The following is a 14,489-nucleotide window of genomic DNA, read 5'->3' as shown; positions in this document are numbered from 1 at the left end:
TTTCCAAATTGGCTGCACCAATCTGCAGTCCCACCAGCAATGTACAAGTGTACCCTTTTCCCCACATCCTCGCCAGCACTTGTTGTTGTTTGACTTCCTAATGGCTGCCAATCTTACTGGAGTGAGATGGTATCTTAGAGTGGTTTTGATTTGCATTTCTCTGACAGCTAGAGATGTTGAGCATTTTTTCATGTACTTGTTGATTGACTGTATATGACCCAATTTTTATGCCGTAGAAAAACAGGCCCTTTGAAGAGGGGACATGGATTTCTCTACTGAACAGCCATTATTTATACTTGTTCCAAAGCTTCTAACATGATACTATTTCCTCGTATATTTCCATTCCAATATTCTGTTGCCCACTAGTTGTCATCTCCATACATTCATTTATCACAAGACTCATAAAGGGGTCAATTTTCTGAAGTATTCCTTGGACATGTCTGCCCATTTAATTTCAATGATAACTTCTTATCCGTATTTTTTTTCAGCTCAGGAGGGTGAACTTTGCTTATATTTTCTACCTGGCAGGCTCAGAGATGCTTTGAAACAGGGTTGGTGGCATCGTTCCATCCATTCATTCATCTTTTAATGGATATTTGCTTCTACTTTTTGGCTACTGTGAATAAGGCTGCAAGGAACATGTATGCATGGGTGTATAAGTATCTCTTCAAGAGATAAGGTTGCATAAGTCAGATTTATTTAATATACTAAAATATATAATTTCCAGAATAAGAGATTAAATCTTGAATAGGTGAAGCAAAGTACAGCCACTGTTTTTTATCATTACTGAAATAATTTGTATATCTCCATTCTTGCGTGAGAGGATTTCTACAGTTTTATATACCCTTTTTTCTACTTTTAAACCTTAGTAATAACTTCAAGAGATCTAAATGTGGTGTGTGTGTGTGTGTAAGATTCTCATTTCATAAAGAACCTATGGGCCTTAACACTTTAGGCTTTGGCCCAAACTCAAGTTCTTTGCTTTTACAAGGCTTTTCTTCAGCTGGATGCTCTGGTACATATCTGTAATCTCAGCACTTTGGGAGGTAGAAGGATCATAAATTGGAGGCCAGCCTCAGCAATTTAGTGAGGATCTAAATGATTTCTTCTGTCCTCTAAAATGGTAGTAACATCTACAGGCTTCATCAGATTAAGGTGAAAGATGACATTAATTTCTATTAGGAGTTACTACTATTTTTCCTCCTCATTTTGCAATGTTAAATGTTATTTGTGATTATTATCCAGATCTATTCCTTTTTTTAGGGGTTGCAAAATGGTAGAATTCTAATTTTTCCCCCATGATTTATTGGCTGGAATATGCCTGTAAAAAATCTTCATCAATTCTTTGGTTACTTTGAAAGTTCACTTCATATAGAAAAGGCACAATAAATATTTCAACAGGTCTTCAAAAGTGATCATTTAATATCCTTAAAGGGTAGACAGTAATAGTTTTTTATTTTTGGTTTGTTGAAGATTATTGACAACTCATAGATTTAAAATTATTTGATTTGTTACAGTCCATTGTAGTTGTTACTCTTTTTTTTTTTTTTTGGTTGCAGTACTGGGATTGAACCCAGGACCTCACACATGCTAGGCAAGTGTTCTACCACTGAGCTATATCCCCAGCCCCAACTCTTATTGATGCTGATAATGGTCTGTCTTTGGTTGGTGGGCCTATTCAAATTGACTCTAGATTTTTTTTTTTTTTTTTGAGCAAGGATTTTTCTGTTATATAAGCTGGTTTTGAACTCCTGGGCTCAAGTGATCCACCTGTCTTAGCCTCCTCAGTAGCTGAGACTATAGATGTAGAATGCTTTTAATAGGACTTTATGTCCTTCAGTAGCTTTCTTATTTCTTCTGGAAAAAGTTGTTTGAGACTTGTCTTGTATATGTATGGTTTTTTGCCATACCTGAAACTATCCTTTTCTCTAAGTCCTGATCATTTTTAATAACCATGATATTTTAAGATGTATGTGTGGTGGCATATGCATGTAATAACAACTACTTTGGAGGCTGAGGCAAGAGAATCTCAAGTTCAAGGTCTGCTTGGACTACTTAGACCCTGTCTCAAAATTTATGAGGGTTGGAGATAATTCAGTGATAAAGCATTTTCCCTAGCATGTGTGAAGTTCTAGGTATGATCCCCAGTACTGAAAGAAAAAAAAAAAAAAACCCCAAAAAACAAAATAACAAAGATCATAGTCTAAAGTTGATTTCTTTTTTTAAAAAAAGTATATCTTCTCTGTGTTACTATTTTAAATTGTATTAAGCTTTACAGTATTTTTGGAAATAGATGGACTAAACCTTTATAAATATATAGAGTAGATTAAGTATTGTGACATCTGTCTTATTAGGATTGAAATTCAAAGCCAGCCTTGTAGAAATCAGTGAGATTCCTCTTAATCATCATTCCTGGAGTTTGGGTATTGTTACTAGGCTCTTAAGGTTGCTACTATGAATTTTACAGTAGTTGGTGTTATTCTATTGGTTGTTAGCTGAGTCTGAATCTAGCCCAAGGTCTTCAAAATCTGATTTCTTATCTGTATCACTTGAACATATTTAAAATATAGAGTCCTACACCAGTACATCTGCAAAGAGGCCTGATAATGTCTGCATTTATCCTTACTGACAGGCATTTAAAAGGTACTGATTTGATTGGTGGTATTCTAAATAAACAGCAATGATTTATGTGGCTGTTTTATCCACGTAACATTTCTACTTGACTCTGAAAGGTTTAGTTTGAAGGTGATATATGGCAGGTATAGTTAAGGTATAGTTAAATATTTTGTAGTTAAAACATACTTCTTGCTATTAGTACTTAGATAATCCTTGATTGTTGCCTTTTGTTCAGAACTCTTTTATAGGGCTCTCAGAATTAAATAAAAAAGGGCATGGTTTGGTTTAAAAGTTCAAATGAGCTAACTGTAGTAAGTATAAATTTCTCCAGATGAATATAGGCTAATTAGCTCTTATCTGAATATTTTGCCTTAAATTTTTTTTTTTTTTGGAAAAGAAAGTAATCATCTATAATCCCACCATGCTAACATAACAATTACACTTTTTGAGTATACTTATCAAATTTAGTCCACATGCAAACATTTTTACATAATCATGTCTAACCACAGTTAACAAGTACCAGTCTCACAATTGCCAAGTAATCCTAAATTCCTTCCTCAATTCCTATAGTTTAAACAAAACAAAACAAAAAGATTACATAACGGTGATTCTCATTCATAGTGTGATCTATATCTAGAGCAAGGAGAAGTCACTGTGAATTCTCTACTGTCTCTGTTATTGATGGAATTGAAAAGTTGTATAAAGTAAAGCAGCATACCCTTAAAAATCTCATTTTGTTTTGGATTTAACTCTATAATTTTGTCACTGTCATTATTCATATTTTCAAAAATTTGGCTGGTGTTACAAATGGCAAAACAATATGAAAAAATGTTCAACATCTTTAGCAACCAGGGAAATGCAAATGAAAACTATACTAGTATTTTATCTCACTCCAGTCAGCGTTGCAATTGTCAAGAATAAAAAAAAAAATGCTGGCAAGGATATGGGGAAAAAGGTACACTCATCAATTTTTGGTGAAATTGCATATTAGTATAGCCAGTCTGGAAGGCAGTATTGAGATTTCTCAAAAACAAACAAACAAAAACTAGGAATGGAACCACCATATGACCCAGCTATTCCACTCCTGGTTAGTCATTGAAAAGAATTAAAATCAGCATAGTATAGCAATACAGGCATGTCAGTATGTATAACAGCACAATTCATAATAGCCAAATTATTGAACCAACTCAGATACCTGTCAATAGATAAATGGGTTAAGAAAATGTGGTATGTAGATATATACAGCAGAGTTTTACTCAGCCATAAGGAAGAGTGAAATTGTAGCATTTGCAGTCAATGGATGGAACTGGAGAACATAATGCTAAGTGAAACAAGCCAGACTCGGAAAATCAAGGGTCAATTTTTTTTTTTTAAAAATATGTGGAAGCTAGAACAAATTAAGGGAAAGAGGGGGAGGGAGATCATATCATAAAGATATAGGGAAGATCAGTGGAGTAAAAGGTGGTGATATAGAAAGGCAGGGAAGAGTGACCAGAAGGGAGAGGGAATGTGGAATGAATTCAACAAAATCACAGTGAATTCTACCTTTATGTATATGTATAAAGCACCAATCAAAAATAAATAAAGGAAGGAAGATCAGTAGAGTAGAGGGAGAAGAACAGAGAGGAGAGGAAGGAAAGCGTGTGGGCACTGGGAACTGAAATGGAGCAAATCAAATTCCATGCATGTATGATTTTGTCATAATGAACCCAGTTATTATGTATGACTATATACTTTAAAAACTGTGGCTACTATTAATATGAGTTCTCATCATCTGAGCACATATATTACTTGATAAGAGTCAGATAATGAGAAAACTAGTGGCCATTTGATTTCATATTTGTGGAATTGTTTTTGATATATCTTATATGTTGATATAAGCCATACCTTGAAAAACATTTACATTTTGACTTTTACAATTCACAATTCCAGATTTACCAGCAATCCTAATGTCCTAACAATTAGTAGGGAATATGAGCTCAGGCCTTGTAGTTCCTATGAGACAATTAGATTCCCTTTCAATTCAGAATGCTTGGGAAGTGATGCCCTAACTAAATACATACCTTTCAACATTTCATGCCAGAAAAGGTTATGTTAGATATAGAAGAAATGGTGCTGGTGTGGTACATTATGAAAAAAATAGATTTTGTGGTATGACATGAGACTCTTTTATCTTTTATAACAAAGATTCTTTGGGAACATTCTTTTCAAGTTTCAGATAGACTGAGATAGGAATATAATCTAATTATAAATCATGAGCTGCATCATTGTAAATTTCATTAATTTCTTTTAGTAAGATTGTATTTTTTTCCTCCTCCTCCAATCCCTGCCCCATGTTGGTTTTATAGTCCTCATAGATCTTACCTGAGCTCTGAAATTAGCACAAGATAAATTTTTCTTGGTGTTAATCTTTGAAATTGCTTTTTTTTTTTTTTCCATTTTAGGAAATCTACCTTCTTTAATGTATTAACCAATATCTTACTTGAGCTCTGAAATTAGCACGAGATAAATTTTTCTTGGTGTTAACCTTTGAAATTTTTTTTTTTTTTTTCATTTTAGGAAATCTACCTTCTTTAATGTATTAACCAATAGTCAGGCTTCAGCAGAAAACTTCCCATTCTGCACTATCGATCCTAATGAGAGCAGAGTACCTGTGCCAGATGAAAGGTTTGACTTTCTTTGCCAGTATCACAAACCAGCAAGGTAAGAAATACTTTATGTCATTATTTATTTCATGGCCCTGTACATACTGAATAAATACATAGATGTAATATATTCAAAGTCAAGTAGAATGATTTTTCTTTTAAAATTTTTAATGTAGCATTGTTTTGGGTGATTATAAAAGTAATCTAGAGGCAAGAAGGAACACCCAGTTGTTAACATTGCAGTTATTATTTTCTTGGCAGTATGAAGTAGTGGAAGTAATCAGTTTGTGTTATATGATTTCATGTCACTTAAAATTATAGTGTATGTTTATGTGTACAGGAAAACGTATGTAATGAAGATCACAAACTCATTGTTGGGTATCTCTGGGTAGTAGAATTTTTAGGTGACTTCTACGTACAGTGGTCTCTCAACATGGGGATGGGATGGGAGGAGGGATTGTTCCAGGACCCCTGCAGATACCAAAATTTCTTACTGAAATGGTGTATTTTTTGTATATAACTTATGCATATTCTCTTATATACTTTTTTTAAAAAAAAAATGGATTTAGGTTTCTTTAAATATTTTTTAACTTAAGTCTCAAAAATTTTAGAAATCCCTTCTGTCCACTACTCTTACACTGTCATGACTTCTTTTTTTTTTTTTTTTAATTTATTTTTTAGTTTTAGGTGGACACAATATCTTTGTTTTTAAATTTTTTTTATGAGGTACTGAGAATTGAACCCAGTGCCTCATGCATGCTAGGCAAGCGCGATACCACTTGAGCCACATCCCCAGCCCAAGACTTCTTTAAAAAAAAAAAAAAATTTATTTGTGGTGTTGAGGATATATCTCAACAGTACAGTAGTTGCCAAGCAGTGTGAGATGAGGCCCTGGGTTTGATTCCCAGCACTGCATAAAGGGAAAAAAAGTTTTAAAATGTTATTGGTGTACTATAATTATACACAATAGTAGAATTCATTGGCATATATTTGTACATTCACACCCTCCCAAATATTTTAGATATCTCTAGATTACTTACAATGCCTAATATAATGTAAATGCTATGTAAATAATTAATATTATTTAGACAATAATGACAAGAAAAAGAATCTTTACGCATTCAGTACAGGCACATTTCCTGCCATTCCCCAAATACTTTCCATCTTCATTGGTTGAATCTTAATGGGAGAGCACTTACCTGCCGCAGTCTGGCTGGGCACAAATCACGAGCCACTGAAGCAGGAACAAACTTTATTTTTAAACTGCTGGAAAACACTTCACACAGCTCCCGGGGAATCCTCCCTAACGCCAGGAGGCTTCTCCAGGAACCCCTAGCCGGAAATATCTCTCTCGGAAATCCCTCCTCCTGCACTTCCCCAACCAATGGGAACTCTTGGGGAATCCCCGGAAATCCCCACGAGAACTCCAAAATAGTGCGAGAACTCAAAAGTTGCGGCAGAGGCGGATAGTAATGCCTCGCCTGTCAATCAATACTGTTGGCAAAATGCCAGGGGCCATACAGACTCCGCGGCGGCTCTCAGCACTTACCCATCATACGCAAGGCCTTGGGATCAATCTGCAGTTCTATAAAACTAACAAACAAACTAACAAACAACCACAACAGAAAAGATGTTCCACACTCATATTTTCTCTGCCTTAGTCTTGGAGTTAACCATTTCTGCAAAGAGCCCTGATTCCTTTAGCAGAGAATCTTATTTGGAAACAAAGAGTCTGGATGTAGTTGTGCTTATTGCCACTACTCTTCCTATTTCTTCTCAGTGGACAGAGCTAGTAAATAAATGTGTATTCGCTTACATGTATTTATATATACAGTATACCCATCCCACATATTTCTGTATTTGTATTAAAGACCACAGCTCACCTCTAATCCAGTCCTACACTATAGGGTTCTTTCTAGCTTTCTTCTTATTCATATTTGTCCCTATCATCTCTAACAATGAGAATCCTAGCTCTTGTTTTCCTCAATATATTTATATCTTTGTCTAATCCTTTCACATGTGATCATTCTCTTGATCCCACAAGGCTGCTTTCTGATTGGGCACCCATCTTACCTTGGGTGTTGGCTACTGGCGGGCTGTTCTTGTACCTTCCCTGGACAAGCTTCAGTTGACATCATGCTGCCTTCATTTCCCTCTTGACTCCCTCCTTGTGTCCCTAGCCCACTAGACTGGTCATATAACATTGCTAAAAGTTTTCAGTAACTTGAGGAGAATACAACAACAATAAAGCTCTTGAACTTAAAATTTGTTGAAATTTTAGGCAGCAATGGTATTAATTTCTTAAAATTTTCCTTTACTAAGAAACATTGATTAAATGTCCTCAGGGAAATAAAAAGATAATTTTTTGGCCTCTTTGTGCTTAGGCAAAAAGAAAAAGAGAACCAATAATTCATAGTATTTCTTCTTCCTACCCCAAACTTCTCTGTTATTAGCAGACCCTCATCTTTTGTGTGTTTGTTTTTTATTTTAAATAAAAGAAAAATTCTACTTAGAAGTATCATTTAGACTTTTTCTATTGAAGAAAAATTTATAAATGTTTTAGTATTCTGCTAATTATAGTAAAGTAATTAAAAGATTTTAAATATTATTTTAGTCTTAGAATTTCATAAAATCTAAAATATTATTTTTCTCGTTCATGAGATCATTGGTATAACATATTAGAAATCCTTGAATTTGAGATATTGTGTTAGAAGTTAAACTTTTATCCTGTATCTAAGTCAAGAGTCAGAATAAAGAAACAAACTTTCCTTCCTTCCTTCCTCCCCGCCTCCCCCACTTCCCCCGACTTCTTTCACTGGGGATTGAACCCAGGGACACCTTAGCACTGAAATATGTCCCTAGCCCATTTTGTTTTTATAAAGGCTCTTGCTCAGTTACAGAGGCTGGCCTTGAACTTGCAATCTTCTGTTTCAGATTTTGGAGTGCTGGAATTACAGGCATGTGCCACTGCATTGTCTTAAGAAACAAATTTTTTATTAGGAAATAGAATCTCAGAGCTAGAAATCTTCTTGTTTAGCTTCCTCATAAAAAGAAACTTGAAACCCAGAAAGATCAAATAATTTGCCTAGAGGCAAGCTTAATAGTTAATGTCAACTAGGAATAGAATTTAGAACTTTTTACTTAAAATCCAATGCTTTTCCAGCCATATGCATGCTACTGTACTTCATATTTATCCTATTGAATAAATGAATGAATAAACAACCATACTTAGAAATATTGTCATTTAGGATGAGTTTGGTTGCTCTTAACATATTATTTATTGAATTAGTAACAGGTAGTATGACATAAAGCTCAGTGGTATCATCAAGGGCTTCAATTCTTTCCCCTCTCTACTCTCTTCATCAGCTTGATCATAAGGTTGCCTTCTCTGTGTTCAGAAGATGTCTCTCAACTCTTGGGACTGTATACTCTCTCACTTGTGTTAAGAGTGAAAGAAAGAATTGCTTCTAGAAATTCTCAGGAGACTGATGAACTTCTATTGAAGAACCTCTTTTAACTCCTCATGACAAACCTCTCCACAAATCTTGTAAGGCAAATAGGGCAAGACAAAGGTCCTAGAATAATTGGTTTTGTCTAGGAATGAGATTAAATGGTTTATAATAGGTCTGCACTTTATGCTTCTAGAATTAGGGATATAGCAAGCTTCTTCAAATCTCTGGACTACATTGTAGTTACCAAGAGAAAGGGAAGTAGATGTTGGAGAGGGAAACACACTATCCAACTTCAAAAGATAACCACATTTTTATATTTTCAGTGGATTTGCTGGTAACAATTATCAAGTGATTACTATTTGTAATAATTTTTATAGGACAATTATTTTGAAGTGATTTCTTTTTCATGTAGGTAATAGTTTTGTCTTTTGTGGAAATTTTATGTTGTAGTTTATCAGGGAATGAAATTGACATTATATCATATATCTTTGTCACAGGACATTGAAAGTAACTTTTATTTGCTCATATGCTTGAATCTCCATTTTTAAATGGCAAACTGATTTTTCTAGTTGGTTTCTACCTTGTGTTAACTGTGCCTTTAATTGGCAAAGCAAAAGTTATTTTGTATATACATCGAATTCTCTTGCTGTTATTAACTAGTTCATTACAATTCTGATAACTGTTTCTCATCATTACATTTATTTTTTGACTATATAGCCTATGTGGTGATTAAATTCAAACTCAGCCTGTTTGTCACTACTAGTTGAATGATACAATACATTTCCTAACTCCCCTTAAGACACAATTTCCTTATCTGCAAAGTGGGTTTAATAGTAGCATAGCACCTACATTATAGAGTTGTTTTGAACTTAAAAATGGAATTATACATGTAAAGTTTTTAGCACCTGACACCAAGTAAGTTGGCTCATTTTTTGATGATTAACTTGCCTTGTTTATGTATACTCTTGAAGCATTCTCCACTGCTTTTGTGTGTGTGTGTGTGTGTTTGTGTGTGCGCATGTGCCAACAGAACTTTCAGTAAAATTACCAATAATTAATCTCAAATGATACAATAAGAAAATCTATTCTGCTTTCATTTTATTCCTCATTTTCCTAGGTAAGAAAGGCTCATGTATTAAAAGGTTATTTCTTATTTTTTTTTTTTGTGGGAAGGGTATTCATTTATCATCATTATTGAGTACCTTCTAAACCTTGTTCTATCAAGGAAAGAATTTATGAAATGTATTGGTAATTAATTTGGTTGATAAACAGGCTCTTAGAACTGTTTTATAATGAAACCATCTTTTGTATTTCAGCAAAATTCCTGCCTTTCTAAATGTAGTAGATATTGCTGGCCTTGTGAAAGGAGCTCACAATGGGCAGGGCCTGGGAAATGCCTTTTTATCTCATATTAGTGCCTGTGATGGGATCTTTCATCTAACACGTAAGTATGGTTGTTTATTCATTCATTGATTTCATTTAAGCTTGGTGTTTTATTTCCATTATTGCTTTAAAAAAATTAGAAATGACTGATTAGTAGAAGATTGCTGTGCAAGATGAGTCATGGATTAATATGTAATTTTAATGTTACTTAGTATCATCTGCACTTGTGAAGACTTAATTCCATAGTGAGTATATGCTATTCTGATATGATATTTTAGTTGAATTTTATTCCCTGTTCTGGATTAAAGTTGTTGAAAAGTAAAGTCTTTGAGGAACTAACTCTGTAGAGTGTAAAGACATTTTGAAATTTTCTTTTTTCTTTGAGTATTGAGTTCAGGATCTTGTGCATGCTCAGCAAGTGCTCTATCACTGAGTTACACCTGTAGCCCTGAAATTTTCTTAAGCTGTGGAACTTTTCTGCACTTTTAAACTTTTCCATGTGTTGAAAAGGCAGAACTGATAAGAGAATGGGATTCTAATTATTTCAGAGGAGAGAAAGGCACCCTTATGAGTAATCAAAAGATTAAGGAGAAACTGTATATCAGCCAGTCAATATGGAGAGTGGGATATAATATAAAAAGAGAAAACACGTAGAACCTTGGGTTGACTTGAGTTCTTTTGACTGCAAAATTGAACCAAGGACATAGCAATTCTTGGGCAAAATAGATGGGTTTAGGTTAAGGCTCAGGTCAAGACTGCATTTTATAATAATCTATTATAATGACCAAATTAATGCAAACAAGGAAAGCAAAAGTTAGAAGTAGGTTCCAGCTATGGTCTGGTTCAGTGTTTTTGTTTGTTACTGGTTCATAACTAGGTAATTATAGTAATTGGGAATGAACATTTAGAAAGATTTGTGGCATTTTGATTAATTTTTTAAAAGTTTGAATCAAATAATTAAAAAGTTGTGCTAATTTTTTTTGTATGTCTTTAAAATTTTCATTTGCCTACGAAAAGTCATTTTATAGTATTTTACAAAAATTCACCACAGATAATTTGAGAAGCACTGATTCAAATGGCTACCTATTGGTTAAATGTATGGAGAGACCTTCTGGCAAAGAATGAGTTTGGTAGAAGGAAGAGAAATTCAGTTATGTTGAGAAGTGAACCTAAAACCTGAACATAGGCCTTTTATGTTTTTCCACTGGTTCTGGTGACTAATGTGAGGATTTAAAGACAAGGTGGAGTCAAGCATGACTCCAGGGTTTTTGGACTGTATTACTTGAAAGAATCATGATCCCCTTTTAGAGATGTTAAGTATAGAAGGAGCAGCAAGTATTGAGAAGAGATGGTGGGTTCTATTTGGGACATTATTTAAAATTTTTGTACTTGAGATATATAGAAGTAGTATTGGTGAGGCAATTGTGAGAAAAGATGGCGACAAGAGAACCAATGACTTGAATATAAAAGGAATTGAATTTATGTATGGAATAGAACTGAAAATAGAGTCAAATAGGAGAGGTTTAAAAAATGGAACATTCATTGATTTGTAGCAAATGTGAACTAATTACGTATAGCATGGAGCTGCAATATTTAAGTTTTTCTACACATAGTAATGTGAATTTTAAGGTAATTATGCTGAGTGGAAGAAGGCAGTCTGAAAAAAGAAGGGTGGGGGGCAGGGGGTTGGAAAGACAGTGGAACGAGATGGACATCATTACCCCATTACCCCAAATACATGTATGAAGACAAGAATGGTGTGACTCTACTTTGAGTACAACCAGAGACATTAAAAATTGTGCTCTCTATGTGTACTATGAATTAAAATGAATTCTGCTGTTATATATAACAAATTAGAATAAATAAATAAAAATTTTTAAAAAGTAAACAAAAAAAGGAGAAAAAAGATTTTGTCCACTGGGTGCAGTGGCACACACCTGTAATCCCAACGCTTTGAGACTGAGACAGGAGGGTGGAGAGTTCAAAGCTAGCCTCAGCAACGATGAGTCGCTAAGCAACTCAGTGAGTCCCTGTCTCTAAATAAAATACAAAATAGGGCTGGGGTTGTGGCTTCAATCTCTGGTAACCCCCCCTAAAACAAACAAACAAATAAATAAATAAATATCGATCATATGATGGATGGTTTGGGGTGTAGTTCAATAGTAGAGCATGTTGTTTAGCATGCATGAGAATGTGAATTTGATCCCCAGCACCACAAACAAACAAATATCATTTGTTACGTTCAGGAATGTGCATGTTATTTTTATAAATTATCCATTAGTTGTACATTTTTGGTGCCCAGTTCTATGACTTTTAACATATATACATATTGGTGAAACTATCATAACAATTACTTTCATCATCCCCCAAAACTCCCTTATGCCATTCCACTCCCATGCTGTTCCTACCCTTAAACCTGGTAACTGCTTTTCTCTTCTGTTACTGTATTTTTTTTTTCTTTTTGAGAATGGTACATAGATGAAATAATAAAAGTGCATTTTTTGTTTAGTTTTGAAAAAAATATTTACGGATGAAATCTAATGGTGTTATTAGCATATTCTCTGGGCCAGTTCATCAGACATGTTTCTGGATCCTAGAAGAAGGTAACTGTTTTTTTTCCAGTGTGCTGGAGATTGAGCCAAGGGTCTGGTGCATGTAGGCAAATGCTTTCCTACTGAACAAAATTTTGTTAGACCCCCAGCCCTTTGTCTTTAAACATCAAAAAAAATTTTTTTTTTTTCACTTTTTTTTTTCTTTAAATACAGGTTGGATATCCCTTGTTTGAAATGCTTGAGACAAGAAGTACTTTGGATTTTGTATTTTTTCAGATTTTGGAATGTTTACATATACCTAATGAAATATTTGTTGATGGGACCCAAACTTAAGCATAGAATTCATTGATGTGTCATATATACTCTGTATGCATATCCTGATAGTAATTTTTTTAAAAAAATACTTATTTTTTAGTTGTAGTTGGACACAATACCTTTATTTTATTTATTTATTTTTATGTGGTGCTGAGGATTGAACCCAGGGCCTCACACGTGCTAGGTGAGTGCTCTACTGCTGAGCCACAACCCCAACCGTGATGGTAATTTTATACAGTATTTTTAAGTGTGTCTGTGACCTGTCACATGAAGTCAGATGCGCGTTTTTTACATGTGGTGTTATATCAGTGCTCAAAAATTCAAGATTTTGCAGGATTTTGGATTTTAAATTTTTTGGATTAGTTGTGTTCAACCTCTGTTGATTTTTTTTTTTTCACCCTCCAAAGTTTACCTTTTTAAAATTCTGTCTTATATCAGACTAAGTCTTGAACTAATAGAGTTCCCTATATCTAAAACATGTAAAATGCCTGGAAAATATAAAATGTAATAAAAAGGGTAAGATTTTTGTGCTTGTCAAACTTTCTACCTACGACCTTCACCACAAGGAATGAGGAACATTAGGGCTTTTGATAAATGGTGTAATTTCCTATACTTAGCTTTAAGCAAAAGTTTTTGGAATTTCATACTTACTTTCTTTTTTTTCTTCCTGCAGTATGAAGTCCCCAGTTTGAGAGGCAGCATCTTATGTTAAGATATAAATACCCTAGACTTACCCAAAAGCCTATTTGACTAAATAACTAGGTGCAACTGATAATAATAATGACTTTATACCATTCTGCTTACTTAATAGTTTTTCAGATTGTTATGTCTTGATGGTAGAAACATAGTGAGGTATATAGGCCTTACTTTTATCCTTATTTTTAGGTGACAGAACCAAAGCTTTGAGAGGGAAAATCATTTGTCCAAGTTGCATAGCTAAAAGATGGTAGTTCCTGTGATTAAACCAACTTGATATGACTTCAGTCTTTTCTGCCACATTCTTTCTGTTACAACATAGCATTAACTGCAACTCTGTTGTCTAGCCTCTGGAAGAAATAACATTTAAGGTAAAACTGACAATGCAGGAAGAAAAGTAGCTAATTTTTTAAGGGTTAAAGTAGCTTGCTTACATTTATTTATTTCTCTTACTATAACTTGATAGTTTATAACTGTTTAAATTTATATGATACAAAGTGATATGATTTGTGAATGTAATGTAGAATAATGAAGTCAAACTAAATCACACATTCCATCACCTCAAATACTTAACAATTTTTGTGGGAAGGACATTTGAAACTTACTCTTGTAGCAATTTGAAACGCTTAATATTATTAACTGTATTTACCATGCTGTGCAATAGAACTAAAACATAATACATACCCCCCACACACACCCATATTTCTTCAATTTCAATGAGATTGACGATCATCTCTCCATTTCTCCAACTCCCAGCCTCTGTAATCACCATTCTACTGTCTACTTTGACTTTTGTTACCTATGTCAGAGCTCCATGGAACTAAATTGGG

General features: G+C 34.1%; 1 protein-coding gene and 1 non-coding gene across 2 annotated transcripts in view; one reads left to right on the top strand and one right to left on the bottom strand.

The window, feature by feature from the left end:
• Ola1 (Obg like ATPase 1) overlaps nucleotides 1–14,489 on the top strand; it is a 149,598-nt gene that overhangs the window by 14,808 nt on the left and 120,301 nt on the right. The window contains exons 3-4 of the mRNA XM_015479328.2: nucleotides 5,176–5,319; nucleotides 10,030–10,157. Of these exons, the coding sequence (XP_015334814.1) occupies nucleotides 5,176–5,319; nucleotides 10,030–10,157 (272 nt within the window). The remainder of the gene's footprint in view (nucleotides 1–5,175; nucleotides 5,320–10,029; nucleotides 10,158–14,489) is intronic.
• LOC125619505 lies at nucleotides 5,856–5,910 on the bottom strand. Its single transcript, XR_007351056.1, has one exon. It is a non-coding gene; the product is annotated as a small nucleolar RNA SNORD75 (small nucleolar RNA).

Source organism: Marmota marmota, unplaced genomic scaffold (genome assembly GCF_001458135.2).
Source record: "Marmota marmota marmota unplaced genomic scaffold, marMar, whole genome shotgun sequence".
In the NCBI taxonomy this organism is placed as follows: domain Eukaryota; kingdom Metazoa; phylum Chordata; class Mammalia; order Rodentia; family Sciuridae; genus Marmota; species Marmota marmota.
The sequence above is the reverse complement of the archived record's forward strand: the minus strand, read 5'-3'. Positions and strand labels throughout refer to the sequence as shown.